Source organism: Talpa europaea (assembly GCF_964194135.1).
Source record: "Talpa europaea genome assembly, chromosome: 10".
NCBI classification, from domain to species: Eukaryota; Metazoa; Chordata; class Mammalia; order Eulipotyphla; family Talpidae; genus Talpa; species Talpa europaea.
Window position 1 is genome coordinate 94,252,903 of NC_140077.1, and position 20,527 is coordinate 94,273,429.

Here is a 20,527-nt window from a genome sequence, read left to right on the forward strand (position 1 = left end):
TTTCCTGCTTTTTCTTTTTTAGCTGCTGTGTTAAAGTATGAAAACAATGTCATGAATATCAGGCAGTTTAACTGTTCTCCACATCCCTACTGGCTTCCAAACTTTATGGATGTTTTCACGTGGTCCTTGCCTTTTGTTGGGGAAAAAGGTAAGAGAACTGAAAATCAATCATTTAAACTCTAGTTACCAAGTTCACCTTTATATTTACAGGATCCCCTGACAATTCAGAAATGTTCTTAAAGTTTTCAGAAATATTTTCTGTTTTGTTTGTTATCTACAAACTGTTTTTTGTGCCATTTTTCAAATGGCACTTAATTGGTTTTTAAAGTTTACTTCTACTTGATTATTCTTTTCTTATCTAAATGTCAATTTAAAGTAACTATCCTACTATAACCAAGATGTTAAAGTAACATAAGTCATTATGCTATTCCTTCAGTGATTTCTTCAGCAATACAGATATTTGAATAGGAAATATTAAACTTAGAAATATATTTCTCTGTCTATACAAATCACTGTGCAAATATAAAATAGGCCTGTTGGACATGGACTTAGTGGCTTAACTTCTTTGTAAAATGGGAAGAAATTTTTTCATGTGGGTGTCAGTACGGAAAAGACTCTGGGTAGCAGTCTAATGAAATCAGTGGAATCTTCAATGACTCTACACTTTGCCTGGAGCAAGTAATCACTCCAAATTCTATATAAACCTGAAGGCCTACATTTAGTGCTGCTCTTTATAGTTACTCTTAGTAACATAATGACAAATCTCTTTTTGTCTTTATTTAACATTAATGTCTATTTAGTTATTCACAGTATTTTAGAGAAAGTGCCTTATTAATTATATACATTTTGGGATATTTTGTCTTATATAGTCACAGAGATGCTGGTTAACATTCTCAACATATGCTCTGATGATGAATTGATTTCTGATGATGAAATTGAAGGTAAACTTGACTTTTCCTCATTTAAACTAGAAGTGAAAAAATTTGTTTTGAATCATTTCATTTGTTTTATTGAAAAAATTGTGTTCATTGTAGAAAAATGAAAACCATAAATAAGGGAAAAAGTTGCCCAAAATCCTGCCATCTCATAGATATGCACTGTTAACATCTCGATGTATATGTGTTTAGATGTCTTTTTTGTCTTTGCACGTGTTTTCTCCTGTTTTTCTTTTTTAACAAGATCATGAAAATTTACTGTGTGTTTTTGCAGAGTAATTTTTAATAGTTACGTAGTTGTCCATGTCCAACATTCATTGTTTCAACCAATCCCTTGCTGTTGGATATTGGACTTTTCCCCCAACTTTTTCCTTTTAAACTATTTCAAAATAGTTTTGAAAACTGTATAGTAAAGTTTACATGTTCTGTCAATAACCAGTATTTGTATGTCTGGTATGTGCCAAGTACTGTTTAGGTTCTTGTTCTCAATTAGTTTGTATTATGGTGAGGGAAAATAGACTATAAGTATAAATCAGATATGATATGTTGTGTGCAAAACTGGAAAGCAATATTAGGAAATAAAGAATAACATTTTCTTGATTGTTCAGAATGTAAATTTCTACAAATTGACTATCTGTATCAATTAGCACTTACAAGTTTAAATTGCATACATATAATTTCTAGAAAAGCTGTACCTGGTTAATTGTATGTGTGGAACGGAGTTCATAGTTTTCCGTCTGGCATTTTAAAGTTTTTAATTTGTTTTTATAACTAATGAACACTTTATTTTGTTTTTGACCACGTTTTTCTCTCTTTAGTTGTCACTTCATACCTTTTGCCCATTTTTCTATTAGATTCTATGCCTACTTGTTTTTATTCTCATTGGCCTGTGACAGATTTTTGTTTAATAACATATTGTTACATATGCAACCAAGTATATTTTTCCTTGTGTGTTGAGGGAGGTTTGATTTGAAAGGTAGATCCTAACTTATCTGACAATGCAGAAGATTCTGGAAAGATGATGGAATCTGAGCACAAACCTCTGAGTCTCTCCTTGTTTCCAAGCTCTACTAAGGTGATTCACTCAACTATAAGGATAAGCTGTGTACATGGTAGAGAGAGCCTGGCCGACATAGGGAACATAGAGAGTCCTAAATGCTGTAGATTCCACGTTGAAGGTGCAGAGCAGATGAGCTTCGTTTGTGAGTATGTGTCCCTGTATGTCTGGGACTGGAGAGCACTACAAGGAACCAGTTCTTGGGGAAGTAGTGTAGCTAGGTGAAAATTAAAATAAAGAACTTAAGTCAGGGGAAGGTAAAATATGTAAGAAATAAATCTTATAACATTTATTTTCAAATCTAAATGGAAATTATTGCGAACTTTATGTACTAAGAAAGGATATGCTTTTGTGCCAAAGTTATGGGAATATTTTTAAGTATAGTCACTTAGAGCGAAAGTTCAAAACAATCTAAATGTCCTCATTGGAGAGCTGGGTAAATCTATGACATAAGTATGTGATAGATTCTCTACGTGTATTATTATTTTCTTTATGCAAGCCTTCTTTCTGCTGTTATCATCTAGTGAGTTCCTGGTCAGCTCATTGTAACTTCCTCATGGAAGGCATTTTTTTTTTTTTTAAGATGTATTTATTTATTTATTTAAGGATTTATTTATTTATTTATACAAGCACTGGGTACAGTCAGAAGCGCGGGAGGGTGAGAGAATTCACCAGAGCCAGAGCAGGGAGCAGAGCAGGCAGAAGGACCGAAGTACACTGCTGAGGGGAGCAGCAGGCGGCAGGAGAGGTCTAGCGCGCCATGTGGGACCCTCCTCTGGTGGCCAGGGAGCAGCCGGGGATCGAACCGGCACTGCAAAGGCTGCAAAGGCTGCAACCCAGCGCTCAACCGCTGCACCACCGGGGAGGCCCTAGATGTATTTATTTATGCATACAAGAACTGGGGTACAGGCCAGAGTGTGGGGGGCGGGTGAGAGAATTCTCCAGAGATAGATTGGAGAACAGAATAGGCAGATTGACTGAAATACACTGTTGAGGGGAGCAGCAGGCGAGTTAGGAGAGGTCTGCTGCGCCATGTGGGTTTCTCCCTGGCCAGGGATCGAACTCTTGCTACAGTGGCTGCTGATAGCTTCATAGGTTGCGTCTTAACCCCTGCGCCACCAGGGAGGCCCCATGGAAGGCATCTTTTACCTCACTGGATTCAAACCCCTGTCTTACTCTCATATAGTGTAATAGCACTTGATAGATTTGCAATTCTACATTCATTTGTATTGTTACAAAATTAATATATTTTACCTCTCCTAGTTAAACTCCTTGAGTGCTGGGACAAAATTGGTTTTTGCTTGCCATTCTAGCCCTAAAGCCAAGTATAGTGAGGTAAATATTTGTTAAGGATATTCTACTATGTGTCAAATCTTCTCATTCCCATTTTTGATAAGATGTGTGACTACAGGCTGCTGTATGTTTAAAAAAATTTTTTTGGATAAGAAATTAAGAGTATCCTTTTAGATTAAAATGGTTAGTAAAACACACTTCTAATTTTTTTCTTCCAAAAAAATCAATATAATTTTGGTTTTATTTGTGATATAAACTAAGAATTTCTACTTTAAATCAACTTAGTTTAAATCAACCCTGTCTCTTCAGACAAGGAGAAAAGCTAGACAAGGTATTTTTAAAATCCTCATTAAAGACTTTCGGAAAGCTAACAATGTAGCTAAGAATTACCAAGTTGAGATCTGGAAAAAGGCATACATCCAGAGAGATAAGAACAACATTTGGGACTATTCCATTCCTAAACACATTCATGAGTTAATGAGAGGGGTCTAAGAGGTTGTACATGTCTCCTAAGAAAAGCTAAAAAAGTTCATGGTTTGCCAAAGTTGATTTGAGTGCTATTATGTTTCTGCTCATTGTTTTGGAACCCCTAAGATTGCAGCTATATAAGATTAAGGGTGAACTGGAAAGAGATCAGTCCTGGAAGGTACTGAAATTTAAATAAGGTAGTTCCAGGCACCTGGCAAAGACAAACCTCTTTAAACTTACAACATCAGATAAGATATTAAATTTTGCAGTCTTTCAAATAAATATGTGGCTCACACCGGAAATAACTGGGGATATAAGAAAATATATGACATGAATAAGAACCAGCAGAAGCAGCAAAAAATAAAAACAGACCCCCAGGTTCTCCAGACATTAGCTTTATTAGACCAAACTTTAAAATAACTAAGCTTAAAAACAAGATAAAATTATGCTTATGATGTTCAAGATATCAGACTGAATTGAAAATTTTGGCAGGAAACTATGAATTATAAAAAGGATATATGGAATTGATATATATATATATGTATTGCTGGTGTCTTGTTTAGGACTATTATATCTATATTAATGTCCTTGCTATATTTTGTATCATAGTTATATGAACCATAATTAGGTTCATGTAACTCAAATGAGTTGGAGAGCATTTCTTTTTCAAGAATTTTTATGAGACTGGCATTGTTTCATCCCTAAATGTTTGGTAAATTTGCTGTAAAGTTAACGTGCACCTGGCATTTTCATATATGTATATGAATTATACCTCCCAACCAAGTTGATTATTCCAGAAATGAGAGATTTAACATTAAATTTTAATCACAGAGAAAGATAATCAAATATTTTGATCATCAAATATTTTCAAAGATATCAAATATTTTCACTCATATGTGGAAGATGAAGCAAAGCAAATGAACAAACAAAACAAAAACAATCCTTAGATTGTGACAACAGAATGATGGTTACCGGAGTAGAAAAGGGTGTAGGATGGTTAAAACAGGTGAAGGGTGTCAACTGTAAGATGGTGAATAAAATCTAGACTTTTGCGGGAGAGACGGCCTCATCGTTCACTGCTGTGATGGTCCGTGGCAGCGCATAATGTAGCATATGCAGACCTTTAAGCTGCACACTGATACCCATATAGAGTTGTAAACCATGTTACTTCAATAAATTTTAATTCAATTAATATTATATACTAATATAAGATGCTAATAGTCGAAATTGGATGAGGGTATAAGGAATGCTGTACTAGTTTCACAACTTTTCTTTACATCTAAAACTTTTTAAATAGAAATTATTTCAAAAAGCAGATAATTAACTGCATTAACAAAACAGAAAAATACCTCAGTAGATTGTAGAAATAGTATTAGATAAAATTCACCTTCCATTTATGATTCTTAAATTAGGTTTGAAAGGAATTCTTTGATGTGACAAAAGTATCTATAAAACCTATACCAACATACAGTGAACTGTTGAAAGCTTTGGGACAGGCAAGGATACTGCCAGTCAACACATACAATATAGTATATTAGAAGTCATATCTGATACAATAAGGCAAGAAAAAAAGTACAATTTATGAAAATTATAAGGAAACAACATAATTGTCTTCATAGATGATATGATTGTATACAGAGAAAACTTAAGAGTCTAGACTCTTAGAATCAGTAAGTGCATGTAGCAAAATTGCTGAATACAAAGTCAAAAACAAAATGGAATTTTAAAAAGAGATGCCATTTATAATATTTGTAACAATAAATCTAACAAATGATGTGTGATACCTTAAAGCCATAAACTTTAAAACATTACCAGAAAAATTAAAGGAGATCTAAATAGATGGAAAGAAGCACCATGGTCATGGCTCATTGGAAGATTCAAAATTAGAAAGATATAAATCATTCCGAGCTGGTCTGTGGGTTCAATACAAAGTCAAATATTACCAGAGAACTTCATTTAAAAATTTATATGGAAATGCTAAGAATAGATTCTAAAATTCATATGGAAATTGCTGAAGTCTTGAAGAAGAGTAAGGTGGTAGGACTTACTCGCTAGGACATCAAGATTATAAACTAGAGCAATTATTATTAGTGCAAGGACAGATAAGCATTGAAATAGAATGGGGAATCCAGAAGTAGATCCATGCATACAAGGCACTTGGTTTACACCAGATGTGCCTCTGCAGAGTAGTAGGAAGATGATAGTATTTTTATAAATGGTTGGGGTCATCTATTTGAGAAGAAATTAACCCTGACCCCTATTGTATTCCAAGAGATTAATACAAACACATATGAAAGGCAAAACAGTAAACTTCTAGTATTTACAGAATATCTTTATGATTGGAATAGATGAAGCAGACACGAAAAAACACTAACTATACAGGAAATTTAATAAATTGGACTACGTTAAAAGTAAGAACACTTGAGTTTACCAAAAGACCGTTAAGTGTGTGAGGAGTGAAGCCACAGAGTGGGAGAGGATATTTGAAGCACAGTCACAGAGGAGTCACGTAAAGAATACAGAAAGAGGGCCTCCCCGGTGGCGCAGCGGTTGAGCGCTGGGTTGCGAGGCTGACCGCAGCCTCTGCAGTGCCGGTTCGATCTCAGGCTACCGGAGGAGGATCCCACATGGCGCGCAGACCTCTCCTGCAGCCCGCTGCTCCCCTCAGCAGTGTACTTCGGTCCTTCTGCCTGCTCTGCTCCCCGCTCTGGCTCTGGTGAATTCTCTTACCCTCCTGCGCTTCTGACTGTACCCAGTGCTTGTATAAACAAATAAACAAACAAACAAATAAAAAAATCTTTAAAAAAAAAAAAAAGAATACAGAAAGACTACGGATGAGACTTAAACGAATCACAAAAGAGGGTATCCAAAAATGGCCAGTAAAAAAATATGAAAAGATATTCAGCCACATTGGTAGTCATGAAAATACAAATTAAAGCCGCAGTGGATGATTCCACCCCACCACCAGATTGGTTCAAATTAAGTTGAATCGTATCAAGTGTTGGCCAGGATGTGGAACTACAGGAATGCTCAGACCCTTAAGTATAAATTGGCACATCTACTATAGTAGATAACACTTATCCAGAATTAAACACATACATAGTCTATAACTGAGCATGCGCACCCTAAGGATACGTGCGGCAAAGAGAAATGCATAGGAAAAGTCATAATAGCCTCGCTTTAATTAACCAAAAATTGGGATCAGTCCAAATGGCCACTGACAGTAAAAAAGTACTAATTGTGGACTATTCATATGGTGGAATTGTATCAGCAATGACAGTGATCTACAGCAGCAGTGAAAGCGTGGGTGACTCTCACATAATGCTGAACAAAAGGAATGAGATGCAAAAATATACATTGACTGTTCCAATTACATGAAGTTCAAAAACAATAAAACTAGTGCTTGTGGATACATCCATATTTGGTAAAACTATAAAGAATAGCAAGAAAGTGCTTTCAGTAAAATGTCGAGAGAATGATTTCCTTTGGGAAGAGAGAGACTAGTCGGTACACAAAGGGGTATCTTGGATGCTGGCAGGTTTCTATTAATTTGAGTGGCAGTTATGTGGCCATTTGCTTTTTAATCTTTGAGTCATATGTTTGTTTGCTCTGTGCACTTTTCTATATGATTATTGTACTTCACAATAAAAGAACTTTTAAAGTTATAAACCTACAAATAGGGGAGATTTTTATGGGAACTTTTGGAGTTGGAAAACAGATGGATTTGTGTTACTGACTTACTTAGGAGGTTCAAGAAAGCTAAAGCTTACTTTAATGATGGGCAATGTTGAATCCAGCACAGAATCCTCAAAAAGCAAAGGAATTTGTTGCACCCGTTGTTAGACTTAGGGACTGTGAATTAGCAGGAGCAGAGAGATAGGCACAGAGCTAAAATAAATAGGTGAAAGCTGTTTGAAAGGCAAGTGAAGTCCTAGTTGCCGATGGGTGACTGCCTCTTTCCATGTCTAGAGGCTAATTTCTAAAAAATAGAGACCAGAGTTTCTGAACTGGGGGTCAATTGAGGTCATCATTACCTTTCCAAAAATAGGTGAATGAAGATCCCATCTGCATTCTCAGTAAGGACTCGCAGGACTCCCTACCATGGGCCCACCCTGGCCCTCTGTGTAAAGCTCCACCTGCCAACTCTGAAAGCATTTCAGCCTCTCCCTGGTAATCTTGAGCAAACAAGGATTACCAGGACACCTCAGGGTAGTCTATAAGAGAGAGACAACAGCAAGCACAAGACAGAAAAGGGCAACTTGAATGAACGTGAGATTATGAAGAAAAATAAAGCTGAAAAAAGGAAAAATCACAAAATTCCCAGAATGGTAGGAGGAAAATACAGGTGCCATTAAAGTAAAAACAGCATTTTCCTTAGGAGATTTGTGAACTGTTTGTTCTGCCCTTTGTTTTTGTTCCTAGTTTCTAGCATCATTTGTCCCACAAATATCTTTTTGTTTAATTTTGTGGGAATAGAATGTGTTGGATAACAATATATGTGAATAAATATAAAGCAAAACTCTTAAATGGAAAAGGTACTAACAAGAGACCTGTGATTGAAGGGTCTGTCTTGACCCTAGGATGTCTCTTCTGAAATGGTAAAGATGATAGCCTGCTTCTCTCGTTGCATTTCACTTGGAATTTTGTCCTCACTTCCATGTGAGCTTCACTTTCTCTTCTCATATTTCCATGTTCATTTCATTGTTTCTTGGTGTCTCTTCTCCCTGAAGATCACTGCATTTCACGCTATCAGAAAGGTGTACCCTACTAACATATGCTTCGTCCTGGCTGTCTGTCCTACCACACTGTATTATTAGGTAGACTCGTTAGTGGGTAGTTGAATAGTTTCAAACAGGCTCTCCATCCTCCCTTTCTGTTTTAACATCTGTATTTTCTCTGGACATGCTTTATAATCCTGCAGGATATTGAGAGCTGGGGGGTGAGGAAGGAGAGGGCTGTTTCTTTTCTGACTTTTGAGTGTGGTCACCTGGTGCATGCCTGGACCTTGGCTTTTCAAGTGCGAGGTATTTCCTGATTTTTATATGAAAAAGGCCATGAAGTCTTGTGTTAACTATTTTGAATTTGCTTTATAAAATACCTTCCTTGTCATCATAATTTGTTCTGCACAGTTGTATATGGTAGGAATAACTCACTTGTATGTGAGTGAGGAATCAATGAAAGCAGACTGCCCAAGTGCAGGAGAGCTGGCTGTGCGTTGTATTCACATGCAGAAGACAAGCTGCTTGGATTGTCCCTTGCCATTTGGGCCAAACCCTGCGTCCTGAGGTGGCCCACAGCATTCTCAAGAGATCGCTGCTGTAGCTACTGTCTTTATTTATGTATGCTTCATTCTTTGCTGTGTTCAACATTTCAGAACCACAAATGACCTCTCATAGAACTGCTCAGTCTGTCTTTTTTTTTCTGTGGCTCCTCCATTTTTTTCACTTCATCCTTTTCTCTTCTGGATTTAATTTTTCTCTTGCTCCTTAGAACTTTCTAGGATTTTTGTTTATTTAAACAAACGTCGGCCTTGATTTCTTTTTTAAAAACAGTTTCTTTAACCAAGAAAAACCCTACTTTTTTTTTTAACTATTCTGTTAACATATTCCTGTAACTCACTTCTTCTTTGTATTCTCTAAGGAGGTACAACAGTTCGAAAGGAGATCATCAAGAATAAAATCAGAGCCATTGGGAAGATGGCACGGGTCTTTTCAGTTCTTCGGTAAGGATAAGTCTATCATTACATTGTGGGGTGAAAGCGCTTCAAGAATAAATTAGAAGTTGATTTCAGAAGTTTTTTAGAATTGGAATTTGGTATTAGACCTGTAGGTGTTCAGGTTGAGTGCAGATTGAATCAGACCTACGTATTGAAGTGACTTGCACAGTCCTGGCAAACATTCTTTTCGTCCTAGCTTAGTTGTAGTCAGGGGAGAGGTTTAGGGTGGATTCTGGAGCCAGATTGCCTATTCTTCCTGTTGGTTGTATGATCTTATGCCTCATTTTTCTTGTTTGTTAAAGAGTGATAATAACAAGACCTGCTTTATGCAGTTATTAGGCAGATTAAATGGGATGAAATGTGGCAGATGTTAGAACAGCACGTGGGCCTCATTGAAAAGCAGACTGAGTGCTTAAAATTGGAATATTTACGGAAAACAGACCTACCTTTGGGTCAGGGGAAGGGTAGGGAGTAGGAGAACCTGTCTTACATCTCAGTGCATCTTTTCTTAACTTCTTGCAAGTGTCTTTGAGTTGGTGCTGAGTGGTAGACACCCTGTGGCATTAACCCAGGGCTTTGATCTTCCTTTGCAGGGAAGAGAGTGAGAGTGTGCTGACTCTCAAGGGCCTGACTCCTACAGGTACACTCCCTCTGGGTGTCCTCTCAGGAGGAAAGCAGACTATTGAGACAGGTGAGTATGAAAAATGCTCCTTTCATGAATGGTTGTGTTCCTGTTATCTAATAGTCCATGTAAAATCTAAAATTGGAGGTTCTTTCAGTAAAGGGTTTTGGAGCAACTGGATATTCATTTGGGGGGAAATAAGTCTTGACCCTTCTTTCCATATACAAATTAATTCTAATTGAATTATAACTTAAATGTAAAAAGTAAAACTCCCAGAGTAAAGTAGGGAGGAATAGTTACTGGGTTAGATAAGGAATCCTTAAATAAAAAAATACTAACACACAAAAAAATACTAACACTAAAAGAAAAACATCAATAAATTATCTTTTATTAAAATTAAGATTTTCTGTTCACAAAAACACAGGATTAAGAAAGGAAAAAGCAAGCTAGAACCTGGAAAAAGATTTTTGTAACGCATACGACTGATAAAGGGTTTGTATTCAGAATAAAAACACCTCAGTAAGAACTCAGACAACCATTTTTTTTAAATAGTCAAAGATTTAAACAGGTGCTTCACAAGAGAGCTATCAAAATAACCAATAAACATATGAAGAGATTTTTGAGACAGTTACTCACCCGGCAAATGGATATTAAAACCACAGTGAGATACCACTGCACACTCCCGGAGTGGCTAAAGCTAGAAGACCTGAGTGTGCCGAGTACTGCTGAGTTTGTGGGGATCTAGAACTAGACACATTGCTGATGGACTAGTAAATTGTTTCAACCACTCTGGAAAACTGATAGTCAGTGAAGTTAAACATATATCTACCCTAAAACTCAGCAACTCCACATGTGGTATAAATCCAAGAAAATGTGGATTTTCCCTTGGCATGTGTCTGCTAAGGGATGTTCACCTTAATGAACATGCTTAGCAATGTTCGCCTTAATTTTACTAATAAGATCCTTGAACAGGACACTACCCAAATGTTCATCAATAGAAGAAGAGATAAATAAAACTGTGTTGTTACATATCAAAATACCACTCTGCAATAAAAAAAACCCATGAATAATTGCAACAACATGGTTGAATCTCATAGATATTGTAGTAAATTAGCAAATCTAGATACCAAAGAGCACAAACCGTGTCATTTATATAATGTTCAAAGAAAAGAACAGCAGGCTAATCAATGGTAATGAAGTTAAAATGACACTGCTTTGATGGGAGAATATTGATCCCGAAGGGACCCAAGGGAAGTTTGGAGTAGTGGGAGTGTTTTATATAAAAGTGTATGGTGCTGTAGACTTCACAGTTGTGCATGTGAGAAGTCTTACTTGTGTATGTTTTATACCTTTATTATTTTTTTGTTGTTAGAATTATCAAACAATGAGGGAGTTTACCTGCAAGCCACGTCCCAATCCAGTGCCACAGTCACCCTTTAACAAGGGGGTCAGTTTTAAAACTTACATGGGCGCCGACTTCTCAGGACAGAACTTTACATAAGTCTGAATGAAGAGAGTGATGTTTGTTAGAATAAACATAGATCCAGTCAAGCAAGGTTGAAGAGCCATCACTTCATTAGATGACTAATTTTAGGCATGAACACTGGAGTTGGAGCATTAACACCTTAAACTAGAGTACCATTGCTTTTTTTCATTCCCTTGTCATACAGAATTATTTCTACTTATATTTTTCTTTTGAATTCTTTGCGTTTTTGTGGAAGTAGCACCACTAGTGATTAATAGAAGCAAATTTCCTTTATCCCCCTTTATTTTTTATTTTTAAAATTTATCTATTTATTTTGCATAGAAGAACTGGGGTATAGGCCAGTGGTATGGGTTGGGGAGGGGTGTATGTGTGTGAGAGGATTCACCAGAGACAGATTGGGGAGCAGAACAGGCAGATGTGCTGAAATACACTGCTAAGGGGAGTAGTGTGCAAGGCAGGAGAGGTCTGCTGCACCATGTGAGTCAGCTCCCTGGCCAGGGATCAAACTCAGTGATAAGCACTGAGACTTAACCCCTAGGCCACTGGGGAGGCCCCTCTCCCTTTTTTCAATAAAACTGAATTTTCCCTTTTTAACATTGAATACTAGAATTTTAGACTTTAGCTATTTAGAAGGAAGAATGAACGTTTTCTCCTTGAAAGTGCATAGTTTTCTTAATTTTAGCAGTTTCATAGAAAAGATCAGTAAGCTATTTCATATTGAATTTTTGATTCTCAAATAAATGTTCAGTTTCTTCTAAGCTAAATACATTTCTACCATTACTTTGGTAATTAGTCCTGGGAGATATTCTGAGAACATCTCTGCAAGGCAATTTAGAGTAAACAAGAAGAAACGTAGGTTAATATCTCTTATAATGTCCTTACTTGAAAATTTGGAAAATTTACTGATCCACAAAGTTGTTTTAATCTGAATCAATTTTTCCTAGGCCCTGAAAGACCAAATATGAGAAGAATACAAAGAGAATTTTATAGAGTTATTGTTTGGAATTCTTTGTAATTTTCAATCTACCTTTGCTCTCAGTCCAAAATGTATACAGTTTTGAATATGAGTGATTTAATCAATACCAGATTCTTTATGGGTACTTCTAAAATTGATAGAAATCTTCAGGAATGGGTAAGAATAACAAAAGGAATGTTGGAATCAACTTTTTAGAGCTTATCTTCTTATTGATAGAAAGGAATTGAGTGCATACTTTCCTATCAGTGTATCAGCTGCACAGGTTCATTGTCAAACTGCAGCATTAGCCAAAAAAAACCTTTATGTCTCTATAACTACATGGAGAACTTTAAGCCAATAATATTCCATATGCCCTTACAGCATGTGTTCATTTATGTCCCATCTGATTCCAAGAGGGGTTTGAGTAAGTTACAGTATACATACAGCATGGTGAAATAAACTAAATATGTTTGGATATTGAAACACAAAGAAAAACAGAAATAAAGCCAATAGTTAACCACAGATTTGACTCCAAGCTTCCTACTAGCCAAAATAAGAGGAAAATCAAGGTCAACAACTGAACACACTTCACAAAGACCATAAGATTAAAAAAAAAAAAATCAGCCAATTGGACCTCACCAAAATCAAAATTTTATGCTATAAATGGAATCATCAAGAAAGTGAAAAGACAACCCACAGAATGGATAGAAATATTTATAAATAGTATATCTGATAGAGGACTTATATCCAAAAAATATAAAGAACTTTCTTAACTGAATAACAGAAAGATACATAACACCATTAAAAAATGGGTAATAAATTGAATGGACATTTTTCCAAAGGAGACATACAAATGGCCAACAAATATGTGAAAAAATGTTTGACATCGTAAGACTATAAGAAAATGAAAATCAAAACCACAAACAGATCCTGCTTTTATCCACTACGATGGCTGAGATATCAAAGGCAGATGGTAACACAAATGTTGGTGAGAATGTGGAGAAAGCTGAATCTTAGTACACTGCTGGTGGGGATATAAAATAGTGCAGCCACTTTAGAAACTAATCTGTAAGCTTCTTAGTTGATTAAACATACCTATGACCTAGCACTTCTACTCTTAACCCAGGGAAATGAAAACCCAGAGAAAACCCTCATAACCCAGAGAAATGAAAACATATCTACACGAGACTTGTACATGAATGTTCATAGCAGCATTCTTTACAATAGCCTAGAAGCAGGGCCTCCCCGGTGGCGCAGCGGTTGAGCGCTGGGTTGCGAAGCTGCCCGCGGCCTCTGCTGCGCCGGTTCGATCCCCGGCTGCTCCCCGGCCACCGGAGGAGGATCCCACATGGTGCGCAGACCTCTCCTGCCGCCCACTGCTCCCCTCAGCAGTGTACTTCAGTCCTTCTGCCTGCTCTGCTCCCCACTCTGGCTCTGGTGAATTCTCTCACCCTCCTGCGCTTCTGACTGTACCCAGTGCATGTATAAACAAAGCAAACAAACAAATATAATAAATAAATAAATAAACATGCCTCTAAAAAAAAAAAAAGTTAAAAAAAAAAAAAAAACAATAGCCTAGAAGCAGAAATAACCCAAATGTCCATCAACTGGTGAGTGAGTGGATAAACAAAATGTGATACAGCCATACAGTGGAATGCTATTCAGTCACAAAAAGGAATGGAGTACTGATATATGCTAAGTGAAAAAGTCACTAAAATTACATATTATTTGATTCCATTTGTATGAAAAGTCTGGAACAGGCAACTATTAAGACAGAAAATAGAATGAGTCTAGGGATAGGAGGAATGATGTTTCTCTCTGTGATGATAAAAATGTTCAAACCATAATTTGTGGTGATGGTGACACAGCTCTAAATACATGAACTTTATTGAATTGCACAACTTAAAGAAGTTAAGTTTATTTTTTATCAATTGAATTTTAGTAAAAAAAAATAATCTTTACTGGAAAATGTATTTCAGTAAAGGGAAAAAAACAGTTTCTCAGTACTATATGACTTTCTTATACTGTTCCTTACTGCTGGCCAGTACCTTCATACCCAGTGCAAAAAGCAATTCCAGGAAGGCCCTAAGCAATGTCATGCCAGTGTGCATTTCACCACATACCTCTCCCACTCATTAGACCAGCACTGCACAGTGTTAGGCAATGCGTTGTCACCTACTTTCTAGCAGTTGTATCCACAATGTGCTGTTTGAAGGTGCTATGGTTATCTTGTGAAAGTTTATTTGTTCTATTTGAGGAAATTAGAGAGGGGGTGACATTGCTTTAACACATGCCTGCATATGTTTAACAGATGCAAGCAGTTGGTAAGTTGATTCCAAGTTTCCATTTTTTTACATTGCATTAGGAAGTAAACTTTCAGTTCTTCCTGTTTTCCTCTCATCCATATATAAAGCCTCAAGAACAGCGAACTGCTACTATTCATTATTCTTCCCTGCCTTCTTTTAAAAAATTGGTATTGAGAGGACAGCGTTCTCCTAACAAGATCTTTTTTTCTACAACCCATAACCTTTTCATTTTTAGAACTTTTACTGTCTTACAAAGAAGATGCAAGGAAGTTCACCTGTTGGAATAATGTTTAAGTTATAGGAGAATCCTTCTTAGTGATTGACTTGCTTTCTTGCACAGTGAATGCAAGCCATATGGGTTGGAAATGCCAGCCTCTGCTTTCTCGCTGATTCCAGATGGTACATGAATTTGTATCTGAAGTTGAATATGTTTATGCTTTTGCTGGCTTAGTACTCCACCCCTGGACAAGAAATATTCCCTAACTTTTAACCCAACCCATTTTTCTCTTTCCAAATTCCAGTCTGTTAATCAAAGTTCACTTGTTCATTAAGTAATTTTGAAAGACACTTAGACCCTACATAAGTTTCTTGAGAACAATAACTAGGTTTTTTTTAAGATTTATTTATTTATGCATACAAATATTGGGGCATAGGCCAGAGATGGGGGGGAGGTGAGAGGATTCACCAGAAACAGAGTGGGGAGCAGAGCAGGCAGATGTACTGAAATACACTGCTGAGGGGAGCAGCGGGTGAGTCAGGAGAAGTCTGCTGCGCCATGTGGGCCTTCTCCCTGGCCAGGGATCGAACTCATGCTGCAATGGCTGCCAATAGCTTGATAGTGTTGTGTCTTTAACCCCTGTGCCACCAGGGAGGACCAACAATAACTAGTTTTAAATAAGTTTTTGAATAGGACTCAGCGACAGCTCATTTAATATCATCTAAAAGATGGTTGTAATATTAAATGATTTGACTCAACAAGTTATTTCCATCTGTGAACGTCAAGACATAAGTTAGCAGCTGCTACTTAAAATGAGGAAAGCAACGTAACTCTTGGTTTCTCAGTCAGCTTGATGGGCTCCATGGTCTCAGCAGTAGATGCCGTTGACTAGAAAAGGTTCCCATGACACCTGAAATGTTAAAAGTATTAGAAACTCCCCAAACTCATAGTTTAGTTTTTCGCAATAATCCTCTCGCTTCTCTAACTAGTTGACTTTTTTCTGGGTGGGAGTAGCTAACAGATGGGCCCTGGGGATGTCTGTGCGGGTTTACTCACTCTTTTTCTATCTTCGTTTTTGCATGCCACTGCTCCTGCTCTTACAGCCACAGTAGAAGCGGTAGAGGCCCGGGAAGGTATGGCCATATTCCTGTGATAGATGTGATCTTGTGTCTGTCTACTAGTTTTAAAAAGCTTGTCAACATTTAAGATCTTTTATTATTGCATCACCAGAACTGTTAATAGTGAGAAAACAAATAGACATTTCTAGGCTTGCCCAGGAAGCAAGTGCTTCCTTTGTGTCCTGTATTTGTGTTTTTTTAAATGCCCCTCTCCACAGCCACAGTGCTTTCTGGGCTCTGTCAGTTTTAATGCAGTGGCTGAATCTTCAGAAACTGGTCATGAGGGGTCAAATAACTAAATCCTGATTCCTTCCATGCACAAAAGACACTCATTTGATTACTAGCAATTGGAGCAGGTGAGCCTCTGTATCCAGTGGTTCTAAAGGCTTTCAAGAAAAGAGGCAAAATTAGTTAGCAATGTAGTTCGATTCATTTCTGAGGTTGTCCGGGGCAGTCAAGCCAAATTATCTTTGTTCCTTTGAAAATGATTTTAAGTAATACATTATAAATCTGGAGAAAACCACTAGAATTGATAAATGTGTCTCATAAATTTAATTGTTTTTGTTAAGGTGGTCCAAGATGGGAATATCTCTTTTTGATAATACAAACGTTCGACAGAAAAGAAAATATCTAGAGGCTGTTTAATGGCTTTTAAACTTTAACTCAGCTCCTGGTTGTGCAAGATAAAAAAAACAAACAACTGTCCTTCTAAATAAAAAGACCAGATTTCTTAGTGTTGTTGTTTTTTCTTTTTTTGTAATCAGTGTGATGTTTGTGCTAAAGTTACTACTCTGTTTAACTTGTTCTATTACTCTTCTGTTGCCTTATTTCTGTCATTGAGCACGTTTCTGGTTCATAAGAAACTTTCTCAAATATGTTGGGGCTGAGTAAGAACTTTTTAGCTTTTCATCAGGTATAGTTCTGCTATGATTAATTGTATTGAGCTTCTGTGGAAATTATTTTCACAGTTTTGGCTCACCCTTTGGGTCTTAAGGAAGCAATTGTTTCAGACAAGCCCAATTCAAATCAGATATTGCCAATTACCATCACCAGACATGTGCTCCGTTGCTGCCCTTCTATGTTTTTTTCTAGGAAGTTGCTATATGCTAAGGGGTTTGTTTGTTGGTTTGCTGTCTAATTAAGCTCCTCCCTTTCCTGTTTTTCTGTAGCTATCAGAGGGTTTTCGCTTCAGCACAGGATCCGGAGTTTTGAAGAAGCTCGAGGTCTAGACCGAATAAATGAGCGGATGCCTCCCCGGAAGGATAGCCAGTACGCAGATGGGCCAGTGAAATTGGTAACCCCTGTCCACCCAAATGCTGCGCATAAGAGCGACCCAGGGAAGAAAAGCCAGTAATGACTCAGTCCTGCTGCAGGGTGGATCAGAACTTCAGAACAAATTTTATTTATTTATTATTGGAAAACAAAACATCTTAAACCTGGAGGTGCATTCATAATACACTCTGCATTTATTCTGTAAGAAAGGCAACCATTTTATAAATTCTTTTAATTTATGTTCATTATATAAAAAAAGTGCATCTGTTTTGTTTTTCCCTTTTATTCCTAGTTTTTAGGAATTGATCTGATTGTTGTCAATACATATGTGAAGTCTTGTGCTATAAAGGGGACCTTCCCCTAATAAAAGGGCCTTGGAAACCTCCAATCTAGGTTTCAGACTTGAACTAGCTAGCCTTTTCTCTTGTTTTTAGTAGGTAATATTTTTCATTTCAGACTAATAACTTTTCAAACACAAGAGGGTTTTATCGTTTTTTTTTTTTCTCCTCTAGGGCACTATTATATACCAAGTATCTCTCAGACTTCAGTGGCTAAAACTATTCTTAGAGAAAATTTGATCATAGTAGAACTTTCACATGAATAACCTAACCGCAGTGATTTGAAGGACCGAGAAGAACTTTTTCCATAATAACTTACTTTCTTCTGGACTCCCAGTTGCTTTTAATAGCTTCAATTAAAACAAAATAAAAAGTAAAGAGAGATTTTCTTAGAATTACTTAAAAAGTGTTCATTTAGCAATGACATCAATTTAAATTTCCCTTTGAACTTTGGGGGAGAAAAAGATTTTCAGAAAGCTTTCACTATCACCAAATCCTTTTGCTTTCACTTTTGAAACCTAGGTGATTTAACCCCATCCACAAAGAAAGCCACGTTTCTAACTGTTGTATATATGCCTCTGCAGAACCTTCAACAGTGAGAAGTCGTCGTGCCCCTCCACGTTATTACATCAGCTTTTCCATCTGTTTTCCCCACCACTTTTCTGTTTTTATATACCAGGATTTTGGAAACCTACAGGGGAAATGGAAGCTAACAAGAGTGAATAGGAAGTGGTGCTAAATGGCCCTGGGAAAGTGAGGATTTCCTCTTTTCTATATCAATGACTGGGATGTTTCTCTGTCCTTCAGCATGTATTAGGTTGAAGTGTGTCTCAATCTCTGTCAGTTTATTTTGGAATCCAGAACATGTAGTCAGATGTGGTGTTTGAATAATCTGCCCTCAACTCTTCAAGTCACTGCCAACTATTGAAAGATGTTTCGGGGATCCTTAAGTTCTTGGTTTTGGTGCCATGTTGTAACACTCAGTGGTCAGCTTGGCAGGGAATGTGCCATCTGGGCAACACTACCAAAGTGTGGAGATGCCTATTTATGAAACTCCTCAATGTCTTTTGGGATGTGGGGACCTGTATTAAAGCAAGAATCTCAAACAGTAGTACTTAGTGGGGGGAGCTTCAAGGAAACCAGAAACCATTTCAAAATAGCAATTTCATTAGAAGAATGAGGACTTAGCACATCTGTTTTCTATACCTTTTGCTAATAGTTCTCAGTGTGCTTATGACAGAGATCAAAGCATTTTGGGGGTGGGAATGGGCGCACATGTTGCTCTGATAATAATAAAAAAAAGACAGGACAGGTACTGATGAAGGAGATAGAAAACAAAGCCTTCTTAGAGGTTGTAACACCTAAGAAAGAAAGGAGAAAAAAAAATTGAGTAGCTGTCCCTGTAATCATCATTTCTTTATATTCAAAGAAGGAATTCATCAGCTGAGCATCTTCCTATTCCTCCCTCCCCAGTCCCAGTATTAAAGACCGATACCTTTGGAAATCTTCCCCAAAATCAGTCCATGTGACAGATTTGAAAGGTGGAGGTTTGTTCGCACTTTGTCCTTTTTTCATTGAGGCAATATTGTTCTACATGCACAATCCATAGGTAGAAACTATTCTTAAGGGCTATCTTTAATCAGCAGGCAAGTAGTGAACTAGTTATTACAGATCCTCATAAGCAAAAAATAACAATTTTGCAGGTAAAGAGGACAATTTTTTAGGGCTGTCTTCATTATCTTCTCAGAAATAAGTTGTATGATAAAGCAAGTTTCCTTCAAAGAAGCTTGGCAAAAGGATATATTTTACAGATACCCTTTGCACTGTTGAAGGATCGGCCAGAGTAGAGAGACAAGATTTCATGAATCAAGAAAATTGGAGTGAATTTGAAATAGAAGAGCAACAGCTCTTGAAGGAAGTTAGGTTTGAAAATTCTGTTATATTATAAATGTATTTCTTTCGTTCTGTAGAATTTTGGGGTGTGCGTTTCAATCATTTAGAAAGTTGAGTGTGTCGACGTGATACTGCTTCTTAAAGTGAGAGCAGCAGTTGCTGTACCTAAATTTGCATCTGCATTGGAGTCAAGACAGTGTAGAGGGCATGGACCTTAGGGATGTATTGTAATAACAGTAATTGTTCTTCACCTTAAACTTCACTGGAGGACTTAACAATGTTTTAATCACACAGCCCAGGAGCTGGCTGCCAGTCCTGGGTTTGCTGTAGGATTGTGGCTGCCCTTTCAGACTACATTTTAGCTCCTGTCAGAGTTCTGCCAGATTGGCATCTTTGAAGCCAAACTGGTTTTGAAGGGAGAAAATACTTTTCTTATATCCTCCTTTACATTAAGGTCCACTAGGACATTATTTCCTCCGGTTTCCCTCATCTGAGGTGAGATGGGGATCAAAACCACTTCTAAATACCACTTTGGAAATGAAGCTTCCCATGGGCCAGTTTTGCCACTTTTGTTTACATTCACATCATATGAAATTTTTAATTGATCAGATGGCTTTTTTTTCTATTTAAAAACTCATCTATAACAATCTAATGTAAGTTCAAAACATGCATATTTTTTTAATCTCTGTTCTGAATGTGAGAACAAAAGCAAAATAATAAGCCAAGGGTGTGTGTGTTTGTGTGTATGCACGTGTGTATGTGTGTACGTGTGTGTATGTGTAACAAAAGCAACCTCAGTTTTCCTAAAAACATTTTCTTAGAACATCAAGATTATAGGTATAGACATTACT

The 20,527-nt window shown here is 37.1% G+C and overlaps 1 protein-coding gene across 1 annotated transcript in view; it reads left to right on the plus strand.

Moving 5' to 3' along the window:
• The window catches only part of PPP3CC (protein phosphatase 3 catalytic subunit gamma), a gene marked incomplete at both ends in the record, with an annotated part of 52,738 nt that extends 35,211 nt beyond the window's left edge, over positions 1-17,527 (plus strand). Inside the window, 6 exons of the mRNA XM_084245052.1 lie at positions 23-148; positions 870-941; positions 9,394-9,475; positions 10,063-10,160; positions 16,159-16,188; positions 17,343-17,527. Of these exons, the coding sequence (XP_084101178.1) occupies positions 23-148; positions 870-941; positions 9,394-9,475; positions 10,063-10,160; positions 16,159-16,188; positions 17,343-17,527 (593 nt within the window). The remainder of the gene's footprint in view (positions 1-22; positions 149-869; positions 942-9,393; positions 9,476-10,062; positions 10,161-16,158; positions 16,189-17,342) is intronic.
• Positions 17,528-20,527: the final 3,000 nt, after the last annotated feature.